The sequence below is a fragment of the Phoxinus phoxinus genome (genome assembly GCF_949152265.1).
Source record: "Phoxinus phoxinus genome assembly, chromosome: 16".
In the NCBI taxonomy this organism is placed as follows: domain Eukaryota; kingdom Metazoa; phylum Chordata; class Actinopteri; order Cypriniformes; family Leuciscidae; genus Phoxinus; species Phoxinus phoxinus.
Window position 1 is genome coordinate 4071181 of NC_136891.1, and position 13680 is coordinate 4084860.

General features: G+C 36.8%; 2 protein-coding genes across 2 annotated transcripts in view; one reads left to right on the forward strand and one right to left on the reverse strand.

The window, feature by feature from the left end:
- Positions 1 to 11356, forward strand: LOC307012670 (uncharacterized protein). The gene is made up of 11 exons (XM_079639582.1): positions 1 to 513; positions 730 to 772; positions 1950 to 2071; positions 2649 to 2730; positions 6216 to 6393; positions 7179 to 7252; positions 8076 to 8152; positions 8565 to 8665; positions 9475 to 9566; positions 9761 to 9886; positions 10504 to 11356. The coding sequence occupies exons 1-11, from the start codon at positions 448 to 450 to the stop codon at positions 10668 to 10670; spliced, it is 1128 nt and encodes a 375-aa protein (XP_079495708.1). The 5' UTR covers positions 1 to 447; the 3' UTR covers positions 10671 to 11356.
- The window catches only part of LOC307012672 (uncharacterized protein), a 19610-nt gene continuing 17255 nt past the window's right edge, over positions 11326 to 13680 (reverse strand). Inside the window, exon 5 of the mRNA XM_079639585.1 lies at positions 11326 to 13008. Within this exon, the coding sequence (XP_079495711.1) occupies positions 12964 to 13008 (45 nt within the window). The 3' untranslated portion in view covers positions 11326 to 12963. The remainder of the gene's footprint in view (positions 13009 to 13680) is intronic.

Sequence of the window (13680 nt, forward strand, 5' to 3'; positions counted from 1 at the left end):
TCATAAGGAGTGAGCGGCCATTAAACCAGATTTACTACATTTCCCATAATCCATGTGGTGTGACGGAAGTGGCGTGTAATAGTGGCTCTGGCTCCTGGATTTAAACTGAAACGGGCACTGGCCCCATAAAAAGAGGATTATAGACGTGTAATCTAACTTTTAATTATATTATTTATGGAAGGATATTCGTTCGTGAAGTTTTTCAGAAATAAACGGTCGCTTCAGTGTTACGCGCGCGCGTGTGTGTTTTGAAGCGTTATTATTTTAGTTGTTTGTTTACTAAAGCTGAAACACACCTCTGCAGAATCCGGTGACACTGCGATCGATCCGTTTACCTGTCCCTGTAACCTCACCTGTCATTATTTCCACTGGTTTAAAGTGTCTTCATAAAGTAGACAGGTTTTATGCTCGTGTTTCATTCGAGAAGCTGGTTATCAGGCGCTCAGGATGAACTGGGACCATCAATTGAGCTCCATTATCTCCGAGGCGGACGGAAGTGTCGCAAAGATGAGGGTATGAAACTATATTTCATCACTAATAATCATTCATTTAAATTTTTCTCAAATGCATGTAAGTTTAGAATGTTGCAGACACTGGCCGCTAGAGTGCGCTCTCTGTCTGTTAGATAAATTAAAGAGATCTAAAAATAAAATTCTGTCATTTATTTACTAACCCACATGTTATATACAGCTTTAATTTACCTCAGTTACTAATATTGTGTCTTACAAGGAACGGCTAACTACATATGGAAGATCTCCTAGAAGAACTGAAGGTAAGTCCTTTTTAAAAGATCAAGTCCATTATAATAGAAAACCAACAGATGGAGAATATTTTGTATAATTCTTTTCAATTCCCATAGTCATGGAAAACCTGGAAATAAAAAGGGAATTTTAAAAATAATAATTTCCTGGCCTAAAGAAGTCGTGGAAATTAGTAAAAGTTTTACATCCTGAAACCTTTTATTGTCAAAACATTAAAATGCTAAATTAGCTATTTCTGAGCAACGTTCGTTTAGTATTATTACTATTATAGTTTTTATTTTATGTCTGCAGTTTTTATTTTGTCATGTGCTTTCAGTTTGTTTATTCCAGTTTTAGTGCCTCAGCTAATGCAAAAGTTTTTTTAGTTTTCTAAGTTTTTCTTCTAATATTTATATTATATTTTATATCAGCTTTAAGTTTTAATATTTTTATTTAACGATAATAGCCCTGTTTGGGAGTTAAATCTCCATAAAATAATAATAATAATAAATAAATCCTTATCTAGTAATTGGAAAAGTAATGGAAATTCATTGATCAGAGAATAATGGAGGATCATGGACCAAATTTTCTATAACAAATAAAGCAACAAACATGAATACAAAGGGGGAAAAGTGTTTTATAGTGAATTTGTTTTATTTATTTGTCGAACCTTATAGAGTAGTGCCCAAAAGAGATGTCTGGCTTCGGGGAAATGTACATCTTCACCCTATATTAAAATATTAAAGACTATAGGTGTTAAATATTTTGTAAGCATATTGCATAGTTGTGCTTTAATCATTTGTTTTATTTGTGATGAAACATGCCAAATTGTGCAGGCGTAAATTTTGGCCAGGCTGTCATACAAAGAAATTATGAACACATGCAAAAACAAGAGAGAGCCAACAAAATATTAATAACTGGGTATGTTGTATCAATCTATGCTCTTTCCTGAGAGTTTTTTTTTTTTGCTTTTCTATGCATTATATTAATTTTTTGCATAGTAAAATAAAATATACAGCTGTAGTTTGCCTTTTTTTTTTTTTTTTTTGTGCCAAATAATTTTGTCAGATAAATACCCTAATCAAGTTTTGTTTTGTTATTCCCTCAAATATTTACTTTAAAATATCCCCTCTGGACACATACATTTTGTCCACTACTGTACATGTTTAATATGATTTAATTAGTTAATTAATTAGTTTCTCTCTGCAGATGTGTTTCCGGTCAGAGAGGTCACAGCCGGTGTTGATTTGAAGCCCTCGTCCTCTCTCAGTCCTGCGGTTCAGTGGTCAGATCTGACCGCCATCCAGACACAACTACAGCAACAGAGTCAGGTCAGGCTAACACCTGCTCGGGTCACATGACCACACGAGTTGACTTCATCTGCTATTAATGTGTGTTTGGATCACATGACGTATTGGATCATTGATCTGTATTTAGTGCTGTCCACTTGAGATCTGGGGCACAATATATGAGTTCATCATTTAAGGCAAGACGCAACAGGAGATTAGGTAAACATTTGAACTGATAGATATTATCACCATAACTCCCTAGTTGATTAATCACAGTACATTAAAACAATTGTTCTGTATTAAGTTTTAAAATATTATAATACTGTATTAAAAATGCAAATGAGGCATTAAGTAATTAAATATGCACCATTTGTATACATTTCCAGAACATAAATCTGAATCTTGAATAAAGCTAGGTTCAGAAAATATTGTTTCATTTTGTTGATATATAGGCAAATGTTTATTGCAAATTAAAAATCTATAGATGCAAATAGATAGAAAGTACGGTGCATGAAAAAACAGTGTTTTTGACTGCAGTGTCTTGCCTTAATATAATAAACTGAATCCTACAGTGTATCATTCCAGAATAACAAATACGTTTTATTTTATTTTGCCACAGGCCATTGAGACTTTAACACAGAGTCTTCGATTATTGGAAAGAGAACGAAACGCTCAGCACAGACAAATACAAACATTACAAGGTGATCATCCATCTCAATGTTTCCATGTTCTTTAATACGCTAAGATTTTAAAGGGGTCGTGACATGAGAAATCAAATTGGCCTTGATCTGTTGACATATAAGAGGTCTTCGTACCAATTAAAACATCCTGCACGTTTCACAGCTTAATGTCTTCCTCATTATAACCAAAGCATTTATTTAATCAAGCTCCAAAAACGGCTTGTTTTGATAATGCGGGATCTGTGACATCACACAGGCAAATGCATTTGCATATGCCCGCCCCTAGAGCAACACATCAGCCAATAGCTATTCATCAGCACACAATAGGCCCCGCCCACTGGCGTTTAGTCACTTAAAGGGATATTTCACCTCTGGAAAGATGAATGTGTATTTAAAATGGGTCATTTATGTAGTAGAAATGTGAAATTATTTTTGAATATGGAGCCTTCTAGACTGAGAAAAGCCAGAAAATGTATTTGGCTCATGTGGATGAAAGCCAACAACTCCCAGAATGCACTTGCTTCGCTGCTCTACGAGGCCACTCCCAAGCCACGCCTACCGGTAAGAGCGCAGTTAAACAACTAGGCTAGGCTACTAAAACCCGGGATTGTCTGGAATTGGCCCAAAATGTCTGGGATTCGGCTTTTGCGTTCTACAGTCGGCATTCATCATGTTTACTGCAGGACGAGACTGACGGCCGCGGGAGAACGACGCGAGACCGGTGGCGTGATTACTGATGAGCGACACCTGTGAGACGCACCGGTCTCGTATCTCACGGAGGAGCGGGAATTTTCTTAGCAATGTTAAAACGCACATTAACCGATCACTTGTTTAGCGTTCATTTAAACACTACATTCAGATTCACCAGTCGGAATTAATTCGGTTAGATTGAAACAAAAGGTGTGCTTGTAAACAATGAATGGCGACTGTACATTCATGACAATGAATGTACTTCCAAAAACAATGAATGGCGACTGCAGAAAGCAAAAGCCGAATCCCGGACATTTTGGACGATCTCGACGGCCGGACGTGTCCGGGAAAAAGAGGATGGTAACCGCTACTACTCAGCTTTCTCCACAGAACAAGAGCCTGTTAGCTTAGCTTCCAAATAAAAGATGGCTGACACTATTTGTACATTCTGTGAGTGAGATCCTCCCTCTATGTGCGAGCTGAAAACATGCGGATCTAGCGCCTTCTACTGGCTGTAGTCTCTCGCCTCTGGACAAAATATCCTCCGATGACGCAAAATGACGATTTTTGCGTCAATTGAGGATTTTTTCCAGACAAAAAATACATAAATCTCTCGTCTCAGGGGGACATGAGGGAGGGAAGCACGGTCATTCAGAAATACTACAGGTTTTCTACTGATACAAAGCTTAATGCTAAATCCTGAAGTATCCCTTTAACGGCTGATATTCGCTTACACCGAGTGTCGTGTCATGTCAAAAGCAAATAGAATTTATTATAATAACTAGATACCGTAAAGACTTTATGCGCCAGAGAAACGAGGGCGCAGCATCTTTTGAATATTGAACTTCCATTTTTGCGATCTCTCTGTATATCTCTATGGCATTGCTGTCCAGGAGTAATTAGCTTTTGAAGTGGATTTACTTAATGTAAAGTTAACGAAAGTTATCATGAGGATTGTAATGTTTAAAGCAGATGTCTTAACAAATGTCAGTAGATCGGGAAGATTTTAAAACGAGCCGTTCATTCATAAAAACGCAAGAGCGCTGTGAAAATACAGACCGGAAGACAAAAGACTACATAAGGTCAAGTCAGGTCACCTTTATTTATATAGCGCTTTTTACAATACAGATGGTATCAAAGCAGCTTGTTTTGTTTTGTTTGTTTATTTATATAGCACAATTAATTTAAATAACATTTTAATACAACTGACGTTGCCCAAAGTGCTTCACAATAACAGAATAAAACAAAACAGTAGGATAAGTATACATATCACAAGAAGAAGACAACATAGACAGTAACCCATTTAAGATAGCTCTCAATTAGAGTTTAAAAGATGTTTTTTTAGCATAGCTTTGAACATGGATAGGGTTTTGGCAGATCTAATCGATTGTGGGAGGTCATTCCACAGTTTTGGACCTGCTCGAGAAACTTCGAAATGAAAACCAGCTTCTCAGTGATAACATGAAAATAATACATCAGTAAGTACACATTAAGTAAGGCAGATAATAATAATGTTAAATAATAATAAATGTCCACAACTAAGCAAGCCAAAATCCAAGGCAACAGTGGCAAGGAACCAAAACTTCATCAGTGACAGAATGGAGAAAAAAACCTTGGGAGAACCCAGGCTCAGTCGGGGCCAACAGTGTGTGATTATGATTCAGGCAGCATTACAAGTCAGATTGGATCAGAACATTTAGAGTATTTATCCATTTCCATCTGGTTGGAGGTCGGAGTCATCACGCCGGCTGGCACATCAGGGATGCGTCATGATGAGTCCAGGTGCAGGTCCACCATCTGATCTGGATACGGCCGGGATCACGTTGACTTCAGTAACAGGGAAGTCATACAGACACACTCCACACATTTGAGTCTGCTGAAAACAGGACAAATGAAAGAGTGAAAGAACGTTTGCTTTGACACATCCAGTTTAAACAGCTGGTTTGTGTCTCTGTACAGACTTCACAAGGATCCCAGTGTCAGAAATAACTGGATGATTTATTTTAATGGCCTCCTGGATCGCATCAGAGGATCATATGTTTGCTCGGAGCATTTAGTTTTGTAAACGAGGCAGAGTAATGGAGAGTTCACTAAGAAACTGTTGTTAAAAGATGACTGTATTGGATCTGACAGCAGCTGCATCACAAACCGGAAGTTAATGTTTCATAATGCTTTGTCTGTAAATGACGGTTTTATATACGTGTTGTCAAAACACTCAGTCGTGTGTAATAATACGGTTTCCTATGCAATGATGTAAGCCAATCGGGCATTTACTGACAAGCCTTAAAGGAGCTGCGCCTTAATTTTTTTTTTGAATTTCAGACAGAGAGGCAGAATGAAGGTTGAAAAGTCATTTTTCTACATACAGGTGAAACTCGAAAAATTTGAATATTGTGCAAAAGTTCATTTATTTCAGTAATTCCAGCTTATATGAAACCCCAAATTCAAAATTAGAAGGAAAAGGTTTTCATTGTTGTAAGCCAAAATCATCAAAATAAAGGCTTGAAATATCTCACTTTGCTTGTAATGAGTCTATATAATATTTTAGTTTCACCTTTTAAGTTGAATTACTGAAATAAATAAACTTTTGCACAATATTCAAATTTTTCGAGTTTCACCTGTAAATGTGTTGTTTTTTTGTGCAAAAATTGTTATTACTAAAACTATATTAAGATTATAAGTGAACCTCAAGGAACATATTAAAATAAAAGTCCATGTCATGAGCCCTTTAATGAATACGTCTTTTCAATAAGTAATTTAATAGAATATGCCAAGAACAAAATCTGCTCTGTTTGAGTTGATATGAATTGTTGCAGAGGAGCAGAAGAGACTTCAGGATAAACTGGAGGAGAGAGAGCGGGATGTGGAGCGGAGATCATCGAGCCCTGGACCGGATCGACGGATCGAGCAGTGGAAGAGAGAGATGGATCGAGAGATGAGCAGCCTGAGAGCTCAGATCAACCGAGCCACGACTCTAGGAAACCAGGAAGAAAGGTCTGTAGTGACTCTTTTGTGGCATCTGTGAAAAATCAATAAAAAATGGTCAAAAGTTCAGAATAATTATTATTTTTGTAATGCTTTTGAAAGAAATCTCTTCTGCCCACCAAGGATTCATTTATTAAGTCAAAAATACATTGCACAACAGTAATATTGTGAAATATGACAATTTCAAATTACTGTTTTCTATGTGAATATATTTTAAATGTATATATATTCCTGTGCTCAAAGCTGAATTTTCAGCATCATTACTCCAGTCTTTAGTGTCACATGATCCTTCAGAAATTATTCTAATATGATGAGTTAGTGCTCAGTTATTAATTATTTCTGGTGCTCAAGTATTAATAATGGTTCATATTATTATCAATGTTGAAAACTGTTTAATATTCAGTTAAATATTTTAATAATGTTCAAATATATTTAAGTAAAAAAGTTCTTTTAAATTGTAAAAATGTTTCAAAATATTAACTTTTTTTTACTGTATTTTTTGAACAAATAAACGCAGCCTTGATGAGCAGAAGAGACTTCTTTCAAAAACATTTTTAAAAATCTGAATTAATAAAAATCTGAAAAAAAAAGTATTATAAAAAAAAGTTTTGCAAATATATTGTGAATATTCACATATCGACCCGACCCTGTCATGCACATCAAATCTAAAAAAGTCAATAGTTTAAAGTCAAGATGAAATCAAAACTGACCCCAGGTGTGCTAGTAATCATCTTGTAGTAAACAGCTTGTGCTTGTACAGACACTGATTGTTTGTAATATTTGTCCGTCCACAGTTTCAGCTCTAAACTCCGCAGAGAAGAACTGGAGCAGCTCAGGAGAGAGGTGGACATTCTCAAAAACAAACTGAGTAGGTCGTATACTAGTTACCTTTCATATATGTGACCCTGGATCACAAAACCAGTGACATGTCGCACGGGTATATTTGTGGCAATAGCCAACAATACATTGTATGGGTCAAAATTATCTATTTTTCTTTTATACAAAAATCATTAGGATATTAAGTAAAGATCATGTTCCATGAAGATATTTAGTAAATTTCCTACCGTAAATGTATACAAAAAATATTTTTGTGAGTGAATGCACCAACATTGTGAACATCGTTAAAGGTTATTTTCTCAATGTTTATTTAGTTTTTTTGCAGCCTCAGATTTCAGATTTTCAAATACCGGTAGTTGTATCTTGACCAAATATTGTCCTATCCTAACAAACCATGCATCAATGGAAAGCTTATTCATTCAGCTTTCAGATGATGCATAAATCTCAATTTAAAAAAAATTGACCCTTGTGACTGTTTTTGTGGTCCAGGGTCACATATACGTTTGATGCCATAGATGCATGAACCGACTGTTCCACCTGTGCATATCAGGTATACGCTATAATGTTACATGCATAAATCAAACTCTTTCAGTATATGAGTGTCCTGTTATTACAGTCAGGGCTTTCTGCCAGTGCAAATGCACTTTGTGTTAAAATAAACACATGCACGCGTGTTCTACTGCTTCCTCTGTCACGCAAATAAACATCACGCTTCGAGACTGGCTGTGTTTGTGTTGGCTTCACATTCATAACCACTTCGATACTGATAGACATTCTGACTCTGGGCATTTTGGCTACATTTATATATCATGCTCATGAATGTTAAAAAAGCAAACTGGTTTGTGTTTCTGTAGTGCGGCAGGAGGAAGATACGTTCCAGCTCCAGTCAGAGGCCAGAGAAACAAGGAGACAGTATGAACGCAGCTCTAAGGTAAACGCACATATGTACAGTATCATTCATTCATTTCTCTATCTTTTATAGAAATTAATACTTTTACTCAGCAAGGATGCATTCAATTGATCAAAAGACAGTAAAGACATTTATTTTGCTTTTTCTGTTTGTCCGTATGGTATCCTTTACATGATTCTAAATATAATATTTAACATTTTACCTAAAGGGTGTTTTCTTTTCTAAAGTTAGTCAAGATTTGAATTGACTGTTGCTACTGTATCTTTAATATGCATTTAAAATGACTTCCATATGTAAATGATAACTCCTTATGCAAATGGGTATTGCATATTATATATGTTGTGAACGAGTGGTTTTTGCTGTGTAGTTTCAACAAATAGCATGTTCTGGTTCAGTCTCATTTCACAGCTCATGTGATGTTTGTATTCTGCAGACGTTAGAGAGTTTCACAGATTCACACCGCGCACACAGTTTTGAACTAGCTCGGATGGTGTCACAATACCAGCACACTCAACAGGAAGTACGTGACCTCAGGTGAGTGTGTCCTTAAAGGGATACTTCAGGATTTAGCATTAAGCTTTGTATCAGTAGAAAACCTGTAGTATTTCCGAATGACCGTGCTTCCCTCCGTCATGTCCCCCTGAGACGAGAGATTTATGTATTTTTTGTCTGGAAAAAATCCTCCGATGACGCAAAAATCTTCATCGGAGGCTTTTTTGTCCAGAGGCTAGAGACTACAGCCAGTAGAAGGCGCTAGAGCCGCATGTTTTCAACCCGCCCATAGAGGGATCTCACTCACAGAATGTACAAATCAGCCATCTTTTATTGGAAGCTAAGCTAACAGTCTCTTGTTCTGTGGAGAAAGCTGAGTAGTAGCGGTTACCATCCTCTGTTTCAATCTAACTGAATTCATTCTGATCGGTGAATCTGTATGTAGTGTTTACATGAACGCTAAACAAGTGATGGGTTAATGTGTGTTTTAACATTGCTAAGAAAATTCTGTGCTGCCTTGTTGGCAACTAGATGAAATTCACTTTTTTTTCAGTATTTAATTTCAGTTTATATTTACTGGTGAAACTCGTATAGCCATAATCCATAATCATCAAAATTATAAGCCATAATCATCAAAATTGTAACAAATAAAGGCTCGAAATATCTCACTTTGCATGTAATGTCTCTATATAATATATTTGTTTCACCTTTTAAGTTGAATCACTGAAATTAACTTTCGCACGATATTCGTGTTTCAACTGTATTTTATTTCATGAATCTATAAAAAATGTTTAGCTGAAGATAATAACCCTGATGAAAGGAGGCCGCTTTATTTTCTGTGTGTGATTCAGAGTCACAGTCTCTGATCTGAAGGACGAGGTGAGAGGTCTGGTCCTGAGAGACTCTCTCCTGCCCACACCTGCACAGGTCCCACAGAAACCAGGTGAGCGCAGCTGTGAACACACACTCATTAAAGGGGCGTAATACTTTTTTTTGTTCCCTCTTGAAGGTCAAATATAAGCCAAAAACCTTCATTTAGCCTCTCTCTGACATCTGGAATTGCCAGAGATTTCTGTGCAATTTCCCTCTTTGCATGTGGGGTCCTTTCATTGTTCTCTTGCACCTGTGTGGTACCAGTGGTAACCGTGAAGACGAGGGCCGAGAGACGCGTGTCGTCAGCGTCGGAGGATGATTTCAGTCCCACTCCCAGTCTGGCCGAGATCAGCTCAGACGAGTTGGATGCATCCTGGCTGGAAGAACCAGGTGACGCATGGACACATGACACGAGAGATACACATGCACTGAAGGGTGAATCCTATTTCACTGTAAAAGCTAAATAAAATAAGCCTTCAGTACCTTTTTTCATTATTAAGGTACACTATGCAACTTTTTTGTTTGTTCAAAAATAACCAAATTTTACGTTTAAATGAGTCAATGCATCAATCCTTCTTCCAAAACGTGTTTTTGTCTTACCCTGATTCACTATGGTGAGCCTATTATCGTGTTTATATTTTAGACCTGACGGGAAATTGAGGACATGCGTCCTCGCTACAATAATTTTCTGCTTTAATTTTAACGTTGTAGTAATTGTGGTGTTTTTATAATTTTGTGTGTGTTGTGTGTGTATAAGTTTTAGTTATTGTAGTTCTTGAAATTAAAATTGCCTTGGAAACTAGCTGAAATAAAATAAGGTGTGATTTTAGTTAGAGGAAACTAACTCCCTGAAGAGAGGAGGGCACTTTTTATTTTATTTAATTTTTTTATGTTATTGTACATTTTTACGATTTAATCAAGTATTAGTTTTTCATCAACTTGCGAACCACAGTTAGGAGAAACCCAGGTTTACACTAACAATTACTCATTTTTCTAATTGATTTTAGAGCTACAAACCAGGAGGAGGCGCCAACGGGTCCGTCTAAATTCAGACCTGTCAGGAAGTGACATCAGCAATGCTGGAAGTGGGCTCGAGAGTAACCTTGACAATGATGCTGAAGGGGTGGACAGAGTTTCAGACAGTCCTCCAGACCTCAGTCTCAGTGACCTCTGACCTCCTTGTTCTTAAGTGTTGACTAGGTAACGGACAGTTTACTTCGGTCATGAAGGACTGGACTGGACTGGGCTATTTCTAATATTGATCTACGTTGAGGTAAAATCAAGTCCATGGTGCTCACTGAGTTTCTGTAGTAAGACTGACACAGATAGTCTCTTTAAATACTTTGTAAGTATTGCATTGACATATGCTGTATTTGGAACCACATGCTAGCATACTACTCTTACTTGTTTAAAGTATATTTCTAAAGCAGAAATAATAAGAGTAGTATGCGGTTATGAATTCAGCCACACAGTATTCAGGAAATTGAGGTATTAGTTAACAATAAGTTGCGAAATGGCTTCCGAAATAATGCAAAATGGGTTTTGAATATGAACATGCAACACAAAACGCCCAAACAGTGAAAGAGAAGTTCGACTTGGGCTTGGGTACATGTTTCAAACATGTGCAGTCAGTATTTGAAGCATGTTTACATCAATGTTGTTGTTGTTTTTTTTACTTTAGAAAAACATGTATTGATGAATCGCTCACAATAAGAACAGAAACCTTCAAATTGTGAAAATGAAAAGTGAAAATTTTGAAATAAATCATTATTTTATCATGTCGTAACTTGTGTTTTTAGTGTTGTGAGACAACTTACCAAAAGTAACAATTTGGTGTGTATTTCAAAGATTTTATTAATTAAAAAAGAACAATGTGTAATAAGAAAAACACGTTCAATGCACTCTTACAAGTTATTACATGAAGTAAACAACATCACACATCCATCAGCCAACAAAGCACAAGAAGAAAAATACTGTATTTTTCACTTTTATTAATCAATAAAAAATGGGTGTTTATAGCTATATTTTGTTCATTTTTTTCCTCCGTTTTTATAAAAAACATTTCAGGCACAAGAAAAGCATTAAAGGGATGGATCACCCAAAAATGAAAATTCTGTCATCATTTACTCAGCCTCATGTTTGTTCTAAACATGTATGAGTTTCTTTCTTCTGTTGTACACAAAAGAAGATATTTTGAAGAATGTTGGTAACCAGACAGTTGATTAAAAGTCAATGGCTACCGTCAACTCTGGTTACAAACATTCTTTAAATTTATTTTGTGTTCAACAGAAGAGAGAAACTCATACAGGTTTGGAACAACATTGAGTGTGAGTAAATGATGACAGAATTTAAATGTTTTGGGTGAACTATCCCTTTAAAACTATGGCTAAACGTCTTACTGTGCGTTGACCAGTGTTGGCTGCCTGTAAAAGTGCACCTAAATAGATTTTTTTATCTTAACTTAATTTTAAAAGCAGCAGTATTTAGTATTTAGTTGTTTTGTTTAAAAGAGCCAATTGCATTTTCACTGTTGTTGTTGTTTTGTCAATTTGAAGACATTTCAAATGATGAAAAAAAAAAAGTTAAGTGAGCATTTATGACTGACAAAAGTAGTATTTATCAGAGGAGGAAACATCCTTGGGAACGAAGCAGAGAAATGAACACTGGAAAATCATTATTGATGCTGTTCATGGAGTATTAAAGAAATGTCCCGGGTTCAATACAGGTCAAGCAACATTTGAATATTTCAGCTGTTCATCCCTCAGTTTGTAAAAATGAGCAAAAATCAGTTTACAGTAATGCATTTGCTATGAAGTCTATTCTTGTGTGTGTCATGCAGAGGTTACAGGGTTTAGACTGTTTACAGGAGTTGGAAAACAAAATAACTTTACACAGAGAAGTTTAATCACCCTAGTCTCATGTTAATGTGTGTTATTTGCGACGTCATGTGGCTGTACAGTTGAAAATGCATTTCATAGTTTATTTAGGTGCCTCTAGACTTGCATTATAAGTGCACTACTGTAAACACGAGTGTTGCTGACTGAGAGGTGGAGCATTTCTTTAACAAAACCAAGAACTTGATCAGAAAAACAACAAAGCAGCTAAGTTAGAATTAGACAAAATGTAACAGACACACAACTGAAGTAGATCCAGAGACGACGCAGCTATCAGAGAAACAAATGAACACATGGAGCCAAAAACGGCTCCCAAATATTCCCGCAGCGCACGACCCTTCCCAAAACCCACGTAAAGTGCAAGAATACAACCCAACAAACAGGCACTGACGGCACACGGTGAATTTAACAACTAAAGTGGAGTATTACGCTACATTTAGTCCTGTAACAGAAACAACAGGAGTGTGTGTGTGTGTGCCTCTATGAAGCACATGAGCCATTCATTTCTGTCTTTCTTGTGTTGAACAGAGGATGCTGGGCGCTCTGAAGATGTCCGAGGAACATCTCTGTTTTTCAGTAGCTGTACATGGAGAGAGGGGCGTCCTCCAGCATATCGTCCTGAAACACACAGATGTCAGTGAGGCGTTCTCAGACATAAAGGGGTCCTGTTATGCTCTTTTTCAAAGTGTTGATTTTGTACTAGAAAGGATTTCATGCTTGAATGTTTAAAAAAAAAACATAATTTTTCACATATTTGACAATGTTGCAACTCCATTCCCAGTCTGTCAGTAACGCTGTTTAGTTCCTGTCTCTATGAAGCCCCTCCTTCTGTAAAGCACACTGTGCTCTGATTGGTCGGTTGGACCAGTGTTGTGATTGGTCAAGTGCTTTGAGTGTGTTTGGGAAAAGTCCCGCCGCTCACTATAACCGTGAGTTTCAACACACTACTAACTAACTCATCCAGGCCCCGCCCCTTTATTCTGCGTATGCCTTGGGCGGGAATTATTGAAAGGAAGAATATTGTTCCGCGTTCGTTCCCGGAAGAAAACTCAAGACTACAATGGAGGCATTTCAGGAGTTCAGAAACTGACACTGGTATAGAGAAGAACTCCCGCTGGAGGGACTTTATAACTTTGCAGAGCTTTTTCATTCTCAAACAGCAACATTACACACTAAAGAAAGCTATAATACAGGCATAATAGGACCCCTTTAATAGGATTATCAGGAAACTACATTACGTGATGGATCTTTTCTTTCAATTTATCACCATTCAATTTTAATAATATAGAA

Coding starts and splice junctions, on each gene's coding strand:
- LOC307012670 (XM_079639582.1), top strand. CDS start 448: ATGAACTGGGACCATCAATTGAGCTCCATTATCTCCGAGGCGGACGGA. Junction 773..1,949: donor ATCTCCTAGAAGAACTGAAG/GTAAGTCCTTTT, acceptor TTCTCTCTGCAG/ATGTGTTTCCGGTCAGAGAG. Junction 2,731..6,215: donor ACAAATACAAACATTACAAG/GTGATCATCCAT, acceptor GAATTGTTGCAG/AGGAGCAGAAGAGACTTCAG.